This window comes from Buteo buteo, chromosome 19 (genome assembly GCF_964188355.1).
Source record: "Buteo buteo chromosome 19, bButBut1.hap1.1, whole genome shotgun sequence".
In the NCBI taxonomy this organism is placed as follows: Eukaryota; Metazoa; Chordata; class Aves; order Accipitriformes; family Accipitridae; genus Buteo; species Buteo buteo.
Window position 1 is genome coordinate 6231240 of NC_134189.1, and position 15310 is coordinate 6246549.

Consider the following 15310-nt stretch of genomic DNA (forward strand, 5'->3'; position numbering starts at 1 on the left):
GACGGAGAATTTACCGCCTACTCACACCACACTACTAAACTCCTGAGAACCATTTAATAAAAGTAATCCGAACCTTTCTGCTAAAACAGAGGGAAATGAAAAACCAGACCAAAAAACACTTTCATTTCCATTACAAAGAAGCATTTTTACCATTTCTTGACAAATATGTATGCAGTTTATCCAACACAGGAGGAATATTCAAGAATTTGTTATTTTCCATGGAAACCTCTGTTTTAACAGTATTGTTTTCTTAATTAAATATAAACCAAAGCACACATGGAACTAAATACAGCTTTTAGGCCACATCTACATAGAAGACTTTTTACTATTGGTTTTTGGAGGTTGGGTGAGGGTTTTGTTTGCTTGTTTGTTTTGGGGGGTGTTGTTTGGTTGGTTTTTTTTAATTTTACAGGCCCACAAATCTGCAGGAAAGTCTCAATACGGCTGTGTTCAAAGTGGCCAATTTAGACCTGAAACAGTGCAGTGTACAATAGCTCACCTCGAAAGGAAGAATTTATTCAAATTTAATAAAGTTGCACAGAGCTCTTGGAAGTATAATTCATTCCACATTGGAATTCTGTCAGTTCCAACTTGGATTAATTACAATCACGTAAGCTGCAAGATAAAGCTAAGATCATCACATCTGTGTTATATGCATGGTGGTTACTTTCAGGGGAAAAAAAAAGCAACTTTCTGTATAACAAGGCCTTAATAAAAAGTATTTTCTTTTCTCACTAAGGAGAACTTTTTCACAAATAAGTTTCTCTAAAATAAAAAGTCACAACAGAGTCAATTTGGAAGCCAAGAAATATGTTATTCTAGATGGTACCAAACTTTTTTCCAAGGATAACTTCTTCCTCATGATCAAACATGTAGATACAATTTCCCCTCCATAGGCACGCGAGCTGGTAAAATGCATGCTCATGAGGAGACCTTGCAATTGCTGTGTTATAACCTAGTACACAGGGGCACTATACAATTATCTGAACTTGTGGTAATTTTCTTGATGTTGGAAGTTCTTTGTTCGAGTAAGAAACTAGAGAGAAATAAAATCAAAACGAAACAGTTGTTGTCCAGCTGTGCTAGCAGTTCTTCCATCACTGCCCACCAGACAATGCAGGCTTCAGGCTATGACTTCATGAAAGCATTCGTTAAATGCCCTGCTAAGCAACAGCTCAAAAGTCAATATTCCCATTGCGTTGCTAATTGCCAGCCAATCACCGCAAGTGACCAACTCCCACAGTGCTCTTCTCCTTAGGATGACAGAATGCCCTGGTTAAGATCTACACATTTCTGCAGATGTCCGAGGATGACTTCTCCCAAAACTTTTCTTCTGAATTGTGCAAGTCAGACACTGCGATGAAAGCCAGTCTCTGGCAATAACAAGAATGGGGGTCTTTAACCTCAGCATCCAGCCTGAAGGATATTTTCACCAGAACGCTTAGTCACAGACAGGGTGGTGAATATCTTAAGAGAAAGAAAAAAAGATGATTTTTAGTACGGTTAAAATTAATCTTCTTTTCTGGAATATCAACTTGGGCATAATGCTCAAAACCACAGCCATTTCTTGAGGTAATAAAATAATAATGAAAGCCACACATTTAAAATGCTTGCCACTAAATAGCACACATGCATACAAATACCCTTTGTTCTCTTCATTTACCTTATGGTTTTCCTTTTAGAGTGGAAAAGAAAGAATTAAGGAACTAACATGGCTTTATACCACCTTTTGTCTTAATGCTCCTGTTTTTGCAGTGGGAATGAGCACAGCAATAATAAACTCTGGTCTGTACACCTAATGAGTAAGTACCTTTATGGCTCAAAGATAACTTCTTTGTTGGGAAAGTGAAGTTAACCCAAGGCTACAGCATTTGGAGAGAACATAAATTTTACCTCTGTACCTTCTAGATTATTATAGAAATGTGGAACTGATTGCTGATGTAGGTATTATGTCTGGGATCTGTATCCTCTGCGCAATAGCTAAGAAACATTTAGTGAATCTAGGCTGAAAAAGTCCAATCTTTACTGCTTTCACGTCACGTTAAAGAAAACAACATATTCAAGAGTAATTATTGTAAAATTAAAAGGTATCAAAATTCAAGAGAAACTCTACAAAAACTTGTTTAATATTAGAACTTTACTATGCAAATAATTGCATAGTTTTGCATAGATACAATATAGAAAGGAAAAAAGGAAATCAAAACCACTTCTATCTAAATGGTTCAAAGTTGCAATAATTAGCTATCATCAAAGCCATCTCTCAGGAAGAATAAACTTAGCACAGAATAAAGTACATACACATTTCAGTTATGCAAATAACACTGAAGTATCTAAAGATAATGGGGATCTGAAAGCCCTACAGTTCTCTAAGTAGAAGCTTTGCTGCATTAAGGCTGCTAGCAGCTCTTCAGACAACATCATCAATAAATGATAAAGCTCTTCCACTTTCTATAAGCATGTAAAAGCATTACGTGCAAATCAGGAAGACAAATGCATGTCTAATATATATGGCGGAAGAACAGCAATATATTTAAACCATAGTGCATGGCTTGACACAGGGTTTCCAACTCTTCAGTTCTGATCCACAGACTGACAACATATGGGAACCTTCATTTATTACTATTTCACTTCAACAGACAAAGATTAAAAAGCACAAAATTTATCTGCTTTCTTCTTGGCCTGACTGAAAGCTCTGGGTGTGCTAGCCAGTTCCAAGGGCTGCAGGGACCACACAGCTCCCTAACTCTAGTAAGCTAGCTGGGAGTTATTTGATAATTATTGGAAACATGAAGGTTTTTGACAAAACTTGTTAGTTATTCAAGTGAAAACAAAACCTTAGATCCAATAGCTGGAAAACCATCATTAGCTAACAAGAAGAATCATCCCAGCTTTCAGAAGACACTTGCTTTTCATCACAGATGCTCGATTATACACGCCTGTATTTCAAGCAGTGCAGTACAGTCTGGGCTGACAGGCAATTCTGTGTAAGGCTGAGGTCCTACCAACTCTGTGCTCGCAGTTATTTGTACTTCGCCTTGCAAGAAATTCCATTCAGAACTCATGTTTTCCGCAGAACAACATGCTGCTTAAATAAGAGAAGTGAAATCTGGCTCTAATTTGTACGCAGTGAGAAATGGGACCCTCAGTCTTACAGTCTTCAAGTTGAATAATACCATGTTTCACTGGAGGCTCTTTGAGCAATGAATTAGTACTAATGCCAGTGAAGATGTCCGCATCTGACCCTGCAACACTGTCCCTTTCCTGCTCAAATCAGACTTCATTTTCCTTAGCTATTACATGGATGTAAGATAAAAATAACACCAGTTATCCATCATTCTATTCATCCAGGTGCGAGCAGTCCTCACAAATTCCAAACAATATTTGAGCAATTTTTTTTTAAATCAAAGAGTACCGTCTTGCACTTTGATTTTTGTTTACTGGTTAAGAGATTACATTAAGTAACAGGCATAAAAAAAACCTTTTGAAGACTGGCACTAAAAATGATCGCTGTTCCCTGGAGCTTTTAAATAGTGTATTTCTCCTGAGCCAGTTTCTTCCTCCCCCACTCAAACAAATATGATTATCTGAAATTACCTCCCTAAATTATGTCTAATCATCATTCTATTCAGTTTCAATTTTAGCAGCTCAGATGTCCAGAATAAATTATGACTATCATCTTCTCTTCACACTGCATATGCTAATATCCCACTTGAGTTCACAGGCTTGAATGACTCCCTCAGAGCTCCCCCTCCACAGGGCCCCTGGCAAGATAAGGACCTGCTACCCCTCTTCAAGGGCTTCCAAGAACGCCATTAGATGATACTAGAGAAAAAACACAGAATCTGTATTGCGGATGCTTTGAAGATGATTCAGATTGCTAGCAGTCCATTCCATCAATGGAGTTCATATTATATTGCTTATACTGTATCACTCTGGAAACACAAAACCGGAGAAGCTGACTTCACTTCTGCCGACCAGCATCCTGGTGCATTCTTCCAACACTTTGTAGCTAACACAAGCAGGTAAAAACAGATATTCTGTACAAAGACCTACAAAGGTCATAAACAGTTTGCAGGGATCATCAGCTAATATAAACTGGTCCTAATGCTACTAAAAAAATCAGTGGAGCATCTCTGATTTACACCTGGGAGGAGCTGTCCCCCACCCGCTAGAGAAAATTAAGCTCTTCATTAAAGAGGAACAGCAAGACATACACAAGAAGAAATGTTTGTGTGGCCTCATGTACTTCACTTCAAAAGTTAAGGCCTATAGAGTAGAGATCATTAAAAGGGCAGAATTTAATAGAAAAATTTTCATGTAGCTGGTCCCTTTCCACCGCACCAGTTTATAAGCCTATTTTGAGTACACATATCTAAAAAACACTTAGCTTTGACAACCATTTTAGCAGAAATAGTATTTGAAATCTTCATAAATGGATCTTGGAGCAGGAGGAAAATTCAGTACTTCCCAGTAGAGAGAGCACTGGACAAGGGGAGACCATAAACATTTCACAAATGAACACACTAAAAAAAACCATTACCCCAGATTAAAACTAAATGTTAGATTTCTAAATTTTAAAACCAGAGCATTTCCTGTCCTTCCCTCCCCCCTATTTCCCCCCAGATTCGGACCTCTTTAATAGACCTCTGCTATTCAGATTTCCAACACCTTACCCCAGAATGCTACGAAAGCTGGGCTATGAGGTGACTTCGTATACAAACCTCTGCACAGACAGGATGAATTCCTATGGTGCTGTCCAGCTGTTCTTTTGTCATCCCACATTTAATAGCAGCTGCAAACCCTTGGGTGACTTCTCCAGCATTTGGACCAAGGACATGGAAACCAATGACTCTCTCCTAAATACCAAAGATAATCAAATGCAAGCACAGTCATGCATTCAGTTCACTTTAGACAACATGTGAGGTTTTCTTACTTAGAGTATAAAATTTAATCAGCTCACAGAACACACTAAAAATTAATGTAACCACACAAACATGAACTATCATTAGCACCAACAGATGGAAGAGAGTTGGTATAATTTTGTGCTCTCTCTGAAAAGGAAAAGATTCAACTAAGAACTCAAGAATCAGCTTCCTTACAAAGTTTTGTTTGTGCAGGGATCCTCCGTTTACATCAACAGCATACAAATTTAACATACACCGTGATCTATGCTTGATTATTGTGTGTTTCCTAATTGCAAACATGCATTTAAATTTTATTCAGGCAAGCTCTTCCACTCATTCCAGCAGACTGCTCGCCTAAGTAAACATGAGCACCTTGCACGAAGGTTTGCAACATCAGGACCTATGCTAGGTGGCTACGTGGAGTGTGTCTACTGAAGAACTTTCAGTTTGATAGTTACTTATAGGAAAGGGCCACAAGCTAAAGTTCTGGCCAACCAGATGTGGCAAGAAGTGTATTATAACCAAACTGACAACTACTCCTGTTGCAGTGTTCACTGTCATTGGGAGATAATATACCTAGAGACTGGCAAAACAAACTGAAAGACATCCAGTTACAAGGAAGATACTATGAATTCACACTTCCCACACCTATACTACTGTTCAATTGCAAAATACGTCAAACTGCATATATAACCTCAGCAAACACTCAACAGAACAAGCTGTACTGACTTGACCTGCTTTTCTCAAAGAAAAGCTTGCTTCTCTAAGAAAAGCAAGTCTCCTTTAGCAAATGCCAACTGCTGTGGGCTTTCAGGGCATTAATCAGATTTTGCTGAGCATAGAAGCAGCCCAGTTGGGTATCAAAAGTTATCTGCTCCTCCCACTAAATATCACATATAAGGGAGTGTGGATATTCAGTACACTGAAAGGTTATTTTTCTTTCAGTAAGCCTGAGGACTGAGATTTACCACAGTGTTTATTTAAATAAAAAAAGCTATAATTAGGTAATAACTAAAATGGAATGATCCTTATTTTCCTTTTAAAATATGGAGATGTGTAAAAATCAAGCCATACTAATGAAACCAAGGTAACTACAGTTACTGAACTATTTTTCATCCACGGTAACTTTAACTCTACCCCTAGATTTCTAAACATGTTCCAAATTTTCAAGACAAGAAATGGAAACAAATAAATGAAACACTTTAAATCACCATTAAGCCTTTTCATTTTCTTACGTAACTTTAGATTAGGAACATAACCATGCATTCTAAAACAGCTTCCACACCAGTGCAAAGTCCTTCAGAAAGAGGAGATGGACAAAACCAGACAGGTTTGCAAATTTTACAAAATTGTGACATGATGCTTAGAAAGACTGCAGGAAGATAAATCTGTATCTAACGATTAAAAAAAAAAATAGGTAAAATAGATAAAAAAAAATTTTTAGGACCGATAACTCTATGCCACTATCTATTATTCTTCATAATAATTCATATTATTAAAATGAACTAAGTTTTTACTAAACAGATGATGAACATTCAGAGAAGGGCATACCAATTCTTTTAACCAATTAGTAATTTTGCTTGTGCTTCAGCAGGTATTGTGTATTTCCATTGCCAGGAAATTTTATCCTAGTCCAAAGATAATCCTGGCATTATCACCCTAAATGAGATTTGTGCAGGCAAGATACATTAATCCTGTTAGAACGAGCTCAAGAGTTTTATAGACAGATGTGGATTTGCAGAGGTTACAAGTTGTGATGGTTTCTGAGTGACCTCAATTTCAGAGAGAAGAATCTCCCAGAAAATAATGTCCCAGTTTGGGGAGGGGAAAATTAAGATAAACCGATAAAACTTCTAACCGTTTTTACATGCATTGATGCGCTCACTTTTCAAAGGTAGTCAAACAGCCTTAGAGCTCTCTACTTCTTATTTTACATATATGGAAGAAGTACCATATACTAATAGCAATGGCAGAATTTTCTATTCTACTAAGGGTCATTTTTGTATAAACAAAAGTATTGTATCACTATAAATATTTATTACATTTCAAAAGGTAGAAAAATTTAAATTAATTTTAATTTGTTCAAAATAACTTATTTATAGTTGTGGTATCAACGATCCCTATGATGAAGCTATAGCTGCTGTTTCCCCTGGAAGGAAAGATGCACTCACATTATCCTGAATATTGCAAATTATCTTCGCGTAGCATTTGTTGTTGTCTCTGGATGGCACAGTCCATTCCAGTGGCCAGAAATGACTATGGTACACCTGGAAATACAACACAAGTTAAAAAAAAATAGTTGTGTAATTTCACAGCAGAGTGCATGATCTTCCAAAAACGGACAGATTATCTTAAATAATGAGCCATGCATACAGCATTTAGAGTATTTGATATCAGGGTGAGACTCTGTGCCTTGATGAATGCCAAAGTAGGAAGCCTCTAGAGAACAAGCACTAATGTCATCCAATAATTAAAAAAAAAAAAAAAAAAAAAAAAAAAAAGCGCAGAAGCAGCTATATTACACTTCCAGGATGCAGTTCACCATGCTCTCATTAAACTAGACAATTACAAGCTTCCCTCATGGAAGGCTGTATTGTGTCTGGGTCTACCTTGAATGAACGCAAGAATATTTCTCAGAGCAGAAAAAGGGAAGAAATGGCCTCAGAGCCTGGGTTTAGGAGAGATGAGACTATGTATCACTGCAAAATGGAAAGTACATTAAAAAAACGAACACATTTTCCTGTCTGTCCCCACCAGCACCACTGGACAGACTCCCAGAGCAGATAAGGCTGCTCACCCACCTATATAGCACATATCTCAGAAAATGATGGGGTGTTTTGAGGCACAGTTCTACCCAGAGCTCCCAACAGCTCCTATTATAAACTAATCTCAAATTGATTACTATTTGAAATAAAATTTTAATTGATCACAACTCCAGTAAAAATGTTCTTTCACAAACTAGGAGAGACAGCTCAATGTTTTTTCACATTAATGGGGTTACAAAGCATTCATAAGCATCACCATCTGAAACTGAAATTTAAGGGGTCTGAATGACAGATGCTACTCAATAATCTTACTGAAGCTTGCAAAAGCAAAAGCCAATATGGCAACATGATAAAGAGGTCAGAATAAACCAAGTGAGGACTTAGCCAGAACACAAATGCTTCTGGATGCACGTTTTAAAAAATGGCTTTGAAAACTGAAAGTGCATTCTCCACAAAGAAGGGTCCAGTGTTTCACATGTAATGGCAACAATTTGACTCAATGACAAAAATTTGACTGGGTACATACAAACTTTGTGGGCAGAAAAGAATATAAGCCTTTGCCCTGTAGTAAGGTTAACAGTACTTGACACGCTGCCATTTTGAGTCACATTTACTTCTTTTCTCCACATTCCAATTCAAAAAAATGTAATTGACAAAGCTAAGAAGGACACAAGTTCTCAACTTCATGAACCACCACATATCTGCTTATTTCCCCAACTAATGCTCCTCAGGTGATCTTCACGGGACATAAAAGTTCAGTTTATTGTCTGACTCCCGCCCTCACGCTTTCAGTAATGTGGTCTGTATAGTATTTTGTAAGAACAGCCTTAGGCACTAAGTGCTTACATATGTCTAATTTCACTCTTGAGGAGCAAACCCAGTGAATGAAAAGGGATCACTCACGTGAGTAAAATTAAGCACATACCTCTTTGCATAGTCAAAATAAACAGGAAAAACACGCATAACAACATTTGGCTTTATAAAGTAAAAACCACCATGGCAAGGAATTTGCCACACTGTAGCTACAAAAAGCTCCACTTTGACATTAAAACCAATGTATTGCTTCCAACACATAACCAGCTTTAATTTAACCTGGAGTATTTGCACACAGAAATAAATCTTTTTTTTTTTTTTATTTAACCAAATATTCCACCTTCAAGCCCTGTTTGCCAAAAATAGAACATATTTGCAACTAGAGCTATTGGAATTAGGGATTATTTTTATAACATGCCTAGGAACTGCCAAGGAAGACAAAAACGTACCTAGTCACCTCCTGTCCTTACATCAGAACACAGAATACTGTTTTAATCAACTCTTAACATTATTTTAAATTACAAATTGGGAACTTAAAATGCAGATGAAACTAAGGCGTTTACCTCAATGTTTTCCTCCCCAAACTTCTCCACCGCAGCCTCCTCAGAATACCCACAGGCTCCATACTCCAAAGGAGTGAATACAGTGGTTGGAACATTCACATAGTCACACTGTGTGGCATTCAAAACAAGTAACAAAACCACATAACATCAGCAATAAGATCAGCACAATGGGTAAAAATTCAGCAGTCTGAAATTCAGACAGGAAAAAAAGTTGGATTATTCAGAATTCTGAAAGCTACTTTTTTTTTAATTAAAAAAAATTGTTTTAAATTAAACTACTGTTTTGGTGGTGTCCCTCTCAGAGGCATTAACTAGAGCAAGAACAGAAAGACAGTTTAAAGCCACACTGACATTAACATGCATAGATTAAAAGGAAGAGGAAATTCAGTGCCCTGTTTTAAAAATGTACCAGATCAAAGGTCTGGTACATTTTTAAAACAGATAAAAAGTAGACTGTTCAACTGCCTCTACAAAGCATTCTATTTTTAGCTGGGAATGCTGCCAAGACACCACCACCATCAAAACCCATCGTCTTTTTTATCAACTGTGGCCTAGGTGATGCCAAAGAACCAAAGATATGAACTACAGCCATTTGGGGGGACAGCAAGAACTAGAGCTGACACTGTGTGCCTAATCACATATCATGAGAGGCAAACACTGACCCCTGACTTCACTGGAGCTTTACAGTGTTCTAGAGGTTCCTTCTCTGGTCAACCTCTGGGCCCGACCCCTCTCACTGTAAAGAAGTTTTTTCTTATGTTTAAATGGAATTTTCCTGTGTTGCAGTTTGAATCCATTGCCTCTTGTCCTTTATACCACTGAAAAGAGTCTGGCTCCATCTTCTTCAGCCTCTACCATCAGGTATAAATACACATTGATATAAGAGCGGCCCAAGCCATCTCTTCTGCAGGGTATAAAAAATTCCCAGCTGTCTCAGCCTCTCCTCATGGGCCAGATGCTCCAGTCATGGCCCTGTGCTGGACTTGCCCTAGTACTGGGGAGCCCAAAACTGGACACAAAATCCAAACCTGTCTCACCAGAGCCAAGTGGAAGGGAAAAGGTCGCTTCCCTGCACCTGCTGGCAATGCTCTGCCAGGATGCATGTGCGGGATGCAGCCCAGGATGTCACTGGCCTTCTTTGCCATGAGGGTACATTGCTGGCTCACAGTCAAGTTGTCCCCCAGACCCCCTGAGGCTTTCTCTGCACAGCTGCTTTCCAGCTGGTGGGTCCCCAGCCTGTGCTGGTGCATGGGGTTACACCTCCACAGGTGCAGGACTTTGCACCTCTCCTTGCTGAACTCTGCGAGATTCTGGTCAGCTCATTTCTGCAGCCTGACAAGGTCCCTCTGAGTGACAGCACAGACACCGGTGCATCAGTCACCTCCCCCCAGTTTTGTATCATCTGCAAACTTGCTCTATGTCCACTCTGTCTCATCATCCAGATCATTAATGAAGTTGTTAAACAGTACTGGACCAAGTATCCAACCCTGTGGCATACCACTAGTGACTGGCCTTCAGCTGGTCTTTGTAATGCCCGTCACAGTCCTTTAAGCCTGGCAGTTCAGACAGTTTTCAATCCACCTCGCTGTCCTCTTACCTAGCCTGTACTTCATTGGTTTGTCTATGAGAATGTTATGGGAGACAGTGTCAAAAGCCTTCAGTAGAATCAAAGTAAACATCCACTGCTCTCCCCATATCCACCCAATTAGTCATTTGCCACAGCAGATTAGCAGGCTGGTCAGCTCTATTTAATTTCTAGTAATTTTAATTTATACGGATTTCAACTCTAATTAACTTCCTTTGTGACCGGGGATCAACTAAGATGCTGCTTACTATTCTTTCCCCACCTATCCACAACACTTCATTATGTTTCATACAATCACCCTTTGCAGATTTGTTACAACAGCAATGTAAGCCAGGATCTCATCTAAGTAGTTACTCATTTCTTGGATTCACTGAAAGAGATGATGCTTTCTTTGGCAGCATAAGGATTTTCATACCTTGAGAGACAGTTATCTGGCATAAAATGTAAATTAAGACGTTCCCATAGTATTGGGGCAAGAAAAAAATTCTGGCTCCAGCTATGGTTTTCTTAAACTTTGTCTGGCTGATGTAATGACATTATACACACTGATTCAGGATTCTGTTACCGCAATACCTGCCAACCTAAAATAAACAACTCAAGCTCTAAATCTGGCCGACAACTGAACTTGATATGAATACAGCAGGCTCTAAAAGAGAAAAGCCTTTATGCTCATGCCCTATGGTTATGAAGGTGAGACAAGCACCCATGTCAACAGTGCTTGGGTAACAGTTCTTTAAAGGCACTCTCCTTTCCTCCTGGTTTAAAGATAAGGTATAAATGAGTACCTGTGTTACTACCTGTGCTACTCCTATTTGGACTAGCATAACTTGACTGAAACCTACAATTGCACTAGTATGAAATGTAAACACTGAATTGATGAATTCAACTTCTCAGACATAAATATGTGCTGACTTGTCGGCACATTTGATCTTCCTTTGTGTCCATATTCAATTATAAGCGGAACTATATATTACATTGAAAACATAAGGCTGAGAAGTGAAAAAATTAGTGGAAATAACATTGAAAATGAAGAGCATCACAAATCCCTATTACACTATTTAGGGACCCTAGGTAGGTTTAGTAAACTGCCTATGAATTAGAGTTAAAGCATTTAATGGGATGGGAATGATTGCTGACTTTTAGAGAAGGCGGTAGAGTTAATAACAAGTTAAATGATCTCAGTTAATTTTATTATCGTTATACTTAGAGAAAAATAAAACCCCTTAATAGGAAAAAAAAGAGACTACTGCTTAATCCATAAGGTATTAATTTCATCCTACACAATTAGCAGAACATATCTGCAGTAATATCTTTCCAAGGGGAAAATTAAAGCAATCAAAGCTAATCCTTAAAAGCCTACTGAGTTTTCCATAAGCAAGCAAACTTGCATTCTGCACTTAGAAGTAGAGCAATGACAGTGTTTTTTTGCAACTGGTTCCTTACCTTACTGGTTGCCCCAGCATAAAGCCTTTGAACTAACAATCTTCCTGCCTGGATTGCCACTGGTGTGAGTTCCAGCTTGTCCTCCAGTATATCTCCAACAGCATAGATATACGGCACATTTGTTTGCTCCTCATCGTTGACAGGAATTTTTCCTGTTCTGGAATTTGAATTAACAAGAAAAAAAGATCTAAGTGTTCTGCTGTGAAGACTGGAGGTGTAAATAATCTTGCAGGAGTTAGGCCCTTTAGCTTTAAGAGAAAGACACGTATTTGAAGTATGAGGGGAATGTAAAGTAGTGCAAATTTGACCAAGACTATAGGAATTTACACACTGGATAAGGAGGTAGCCCGTGAAGTTGTGATTAATCTCCTGAATCAATTCTTTGGTGAGGCATAAATCCTTTCCTCAAACACCCTCTACTACCAGCTGAGCTGTGTACTGGCAACCTTGAGAAATGGCAGGAAGGGACATTCTCCCACTCAAGCTGTGGGACAAAAGAGTTTCTCCACTACTGAAATTCCAGTCCAGTGACTGAAGCAGTTTCTAGAAACTTACCCTTCAGGCTTCTACACAGAGACAGGTCAAGCTGTTAGATACCCTACCTAAGGGACAGCCAGCAAGCTTTTTGTCTATAAGTGTACTGAGCTAATGGAAGTTTTTAATTATTAATATTTCCTACTTCATTAACAAATGAGATAGTGCAGTAATCACTGCAGGAAACACATGTAACAGGGAAACCTAATCGGACAGGCACAGAAACAGTCACATAGTTACTTGAGGGCCCAGCAGTGATTCCCATGTTAAAATCCAACTTTCTCAATTTTGTTCTTGTTAACAAATACACAGTTTATGCTAATAATTTTATAGTTCACTCTATTAAGCTAGTAGTAGGTGTCCTGACGTCAGAAAGATGTGTACTGTTCTACAAGACAACATGAGTCTGCCAATTTTAAGTGGACTAAAATTTCCACTTATTTAGAACATCACAACAGCTCCCATTCAGTAACATTAGTCACTGCATTCCTATAAGCTGCCCTTTGCACTGTTTTTCCCCGTAGACTACCAAGTCAAGTTCACGATCCTGTGGCTTTTCTTCAAAGGGAAGATCGTCTAGGCCCCACCTGCCTAGATGTTTTCGTTACCACTATTGAAAATGTTACCAATAGCTCCACTCCCTGGTGCAACAACCTCACTACATTAAACATGAAATGCTCCTCTGCAGGACAAATTGTTCTCAAAGGTTGCTCTAAGGCAAGAAATAAACTCCTTCAATACCTAAAACACATCACCAACTCCAACTGTGAGTTTAAGGAATGCTACTTTGACCTTGTATTTCAAAATAAACATGTAGTAACATTTACATTAAAAACATAAACAAAACCCACCACACTAAAACCCTGTATGAACAAACAGATCTCTGCCCCAAGAGGTAGTAGAGATAAAAACAAGGAGATGGGAATAAGAGAGTACAAGGAACAACTGACAGAGCCCAGAAAGCCCCATCACTGGAAGAAGCTGAGACTGACCTGTGAGCCTAGACAGAATGGAACAGACACTTTTAACTCCCAGCATTTAGGAATAGACATTTCAGGATCAAAAGAGCAAATGTGGCAGTACAATGGAGAAAATGCAGCTGTCTGCTACATAGTCTCCTGTCCAAGTGTATGTAAACAGGAAACAAATTTTTCCTCAAAGCATTTGAATGTCTATGCACTACTACCATTGCAACAGTAGATAACACAAGCTCAGTAGCGAGTGGTATACAGGCATCTGCCCTTACTTTTCATTGATCTTCACTCCAACTTTGTCCAAACCAATTTTTCTTGTACATGCATCTCTTCCGATTGCTAGCAACACCTGCAAAACAGCAATGCATGTTACTGATTTTTTACAACCTCAAAAGTGCATTTGAATGTGGCTATTATTTTCATTATATACCAAGGATTAGTATCTAAGGCTTGGTCACATTAAGATGAGTATTTTTGTTACCCATTGTACATTCATAGAGTTCAAGACAAGCCACACTACCACCATGACCTAACAATACGAGGTTTTGGCTGATTAAATACAGCCAAATAGCTTTCCCTGGAAAAATACCCCAAGAGTATTCTAAACAAATTGGTTAGGGTCAGATTCTTTATTTCCTCACATTTTTATACCAAAGTGTTATACCATAACCCTGCCAGAGCAGGTGACCCCAAAATGCTCCATAAGGAAAGGGGTCTTTAAGAAGGAAATTCAGATGCTTAGGCAAGTAAAAAGACCATAAAATAATCTTTGTTTAGATCAGAAAATGTCATTTACTTATATAGGCTCTCAGCCAAGTCACTGCCAAACAATATTATTTGTTGAATATTATTTGTTTGATCATTTGTTCAAAATGATGGACAGAGCACACCCAATTCTTACCCATCCTATCAACTTGGCTACCTTAACAAGCAAAACAAGTTCCAGCCTTTACTAATCACAAGGAAAAGTGCTATGTGCTTTGCAGTCTTGGACAACTCTCCAGGTAACTACACAATGCTTCTCATACGACAACTAAGAACCGCGCTGAAGGAATCTGAGATCTGCTTCAAGTCTTTCTGATGACCAAGCGTGCCAGATCTTCAGAGCTGAAGGTCTTAAAATGCATCACACACAGCTCATAGTTTCTATGAGGAGTGACAGCATTTCAGTGAAATATGTAGTAGCAATAAGAAATCAGAAGTTTCCTTCATGAAAAGACAGCACATTTGCTAGCTAAAAGCTTTCACTACTATGGACCAGGAAAAATAGTATTGCAACACTGTGCAATGGCACTGTTGTTATTGTTAAACTTTCTCATAACATTAGCCCTCAGATGCACTGAGGCACATCCTCGTTACGGGATGACTGATAAACTATACAGGTAAACGAGGTCACTGGCACACAGTATTTGCAGTCTAAAATCCCAGGCTGGCAAATGCTTGTCTACATGCATTCAGTGCAATTCCAAATACTTTATTCACAACATATTTTTTTTTCCTTCCAGCTTCAAGGCCTAAGAAAATGAGTGGGGTGAGGGGTGAAGGAAACAGTCAATCAAACATATAATGGCATACCTGCACACTGCAATTTTACTGTTTTAAGTGTGTAATGAAGTTCCTTGACTTGCTACAGGGCATTAGTTGTTTTTGTGAAGAAGCTGCATCAACAATAGGTCTTGAGAAGACATGACACCTATTCGTTTAGCTCTTGCACAGACCATTGTTTTGT

At 38.6% G+C, this 15310-nt stretch overlaps 1 protein-coding gene across 4 annotated transcripts in view; it reads right to left on the reverse strand.

Moving 5' to 3' along the window:
• Window positions 1-500: 500 nt before the first annotated feature.
• The window catches only part of TXNRD1 (thioredoxin reductase 1), a 39372-nt gene continuing 24562 nt past the window's right edge, over window positions 501-15310 (reverse strand). For all 4 annotated transcript variants that reach the window (XM_075051985.1, XM_075051986.1, XM_075051988.1 and 1 more), the window contains 6 exons: window positions 13854-13930; window positions 12074-12230; window positions 9046-9153; window positions 7076-7171; window positions 4722-4856; window positions 501-1467 (listed from right to left, as the gene is read on the reverse strand). In XM_075051985.1, the coding sequence (XP_074908086.1) occupies window positions 1405-1467; window positions 4722-4856; window positions 7076-7171; window positions 9046-9153; window positions 12074-12230; window positions 13854-13930 (636 nt within the window). In that variant the 3' untranslated portion in view covers window positions 501-1404. The remainder of the gene's footprint in view (window positions 1468-4721; window positions 4857-7075; window positions 7172-9045; window positions 9154-12073; window positions 12231-13853; window positions 13931-15310) is intronic.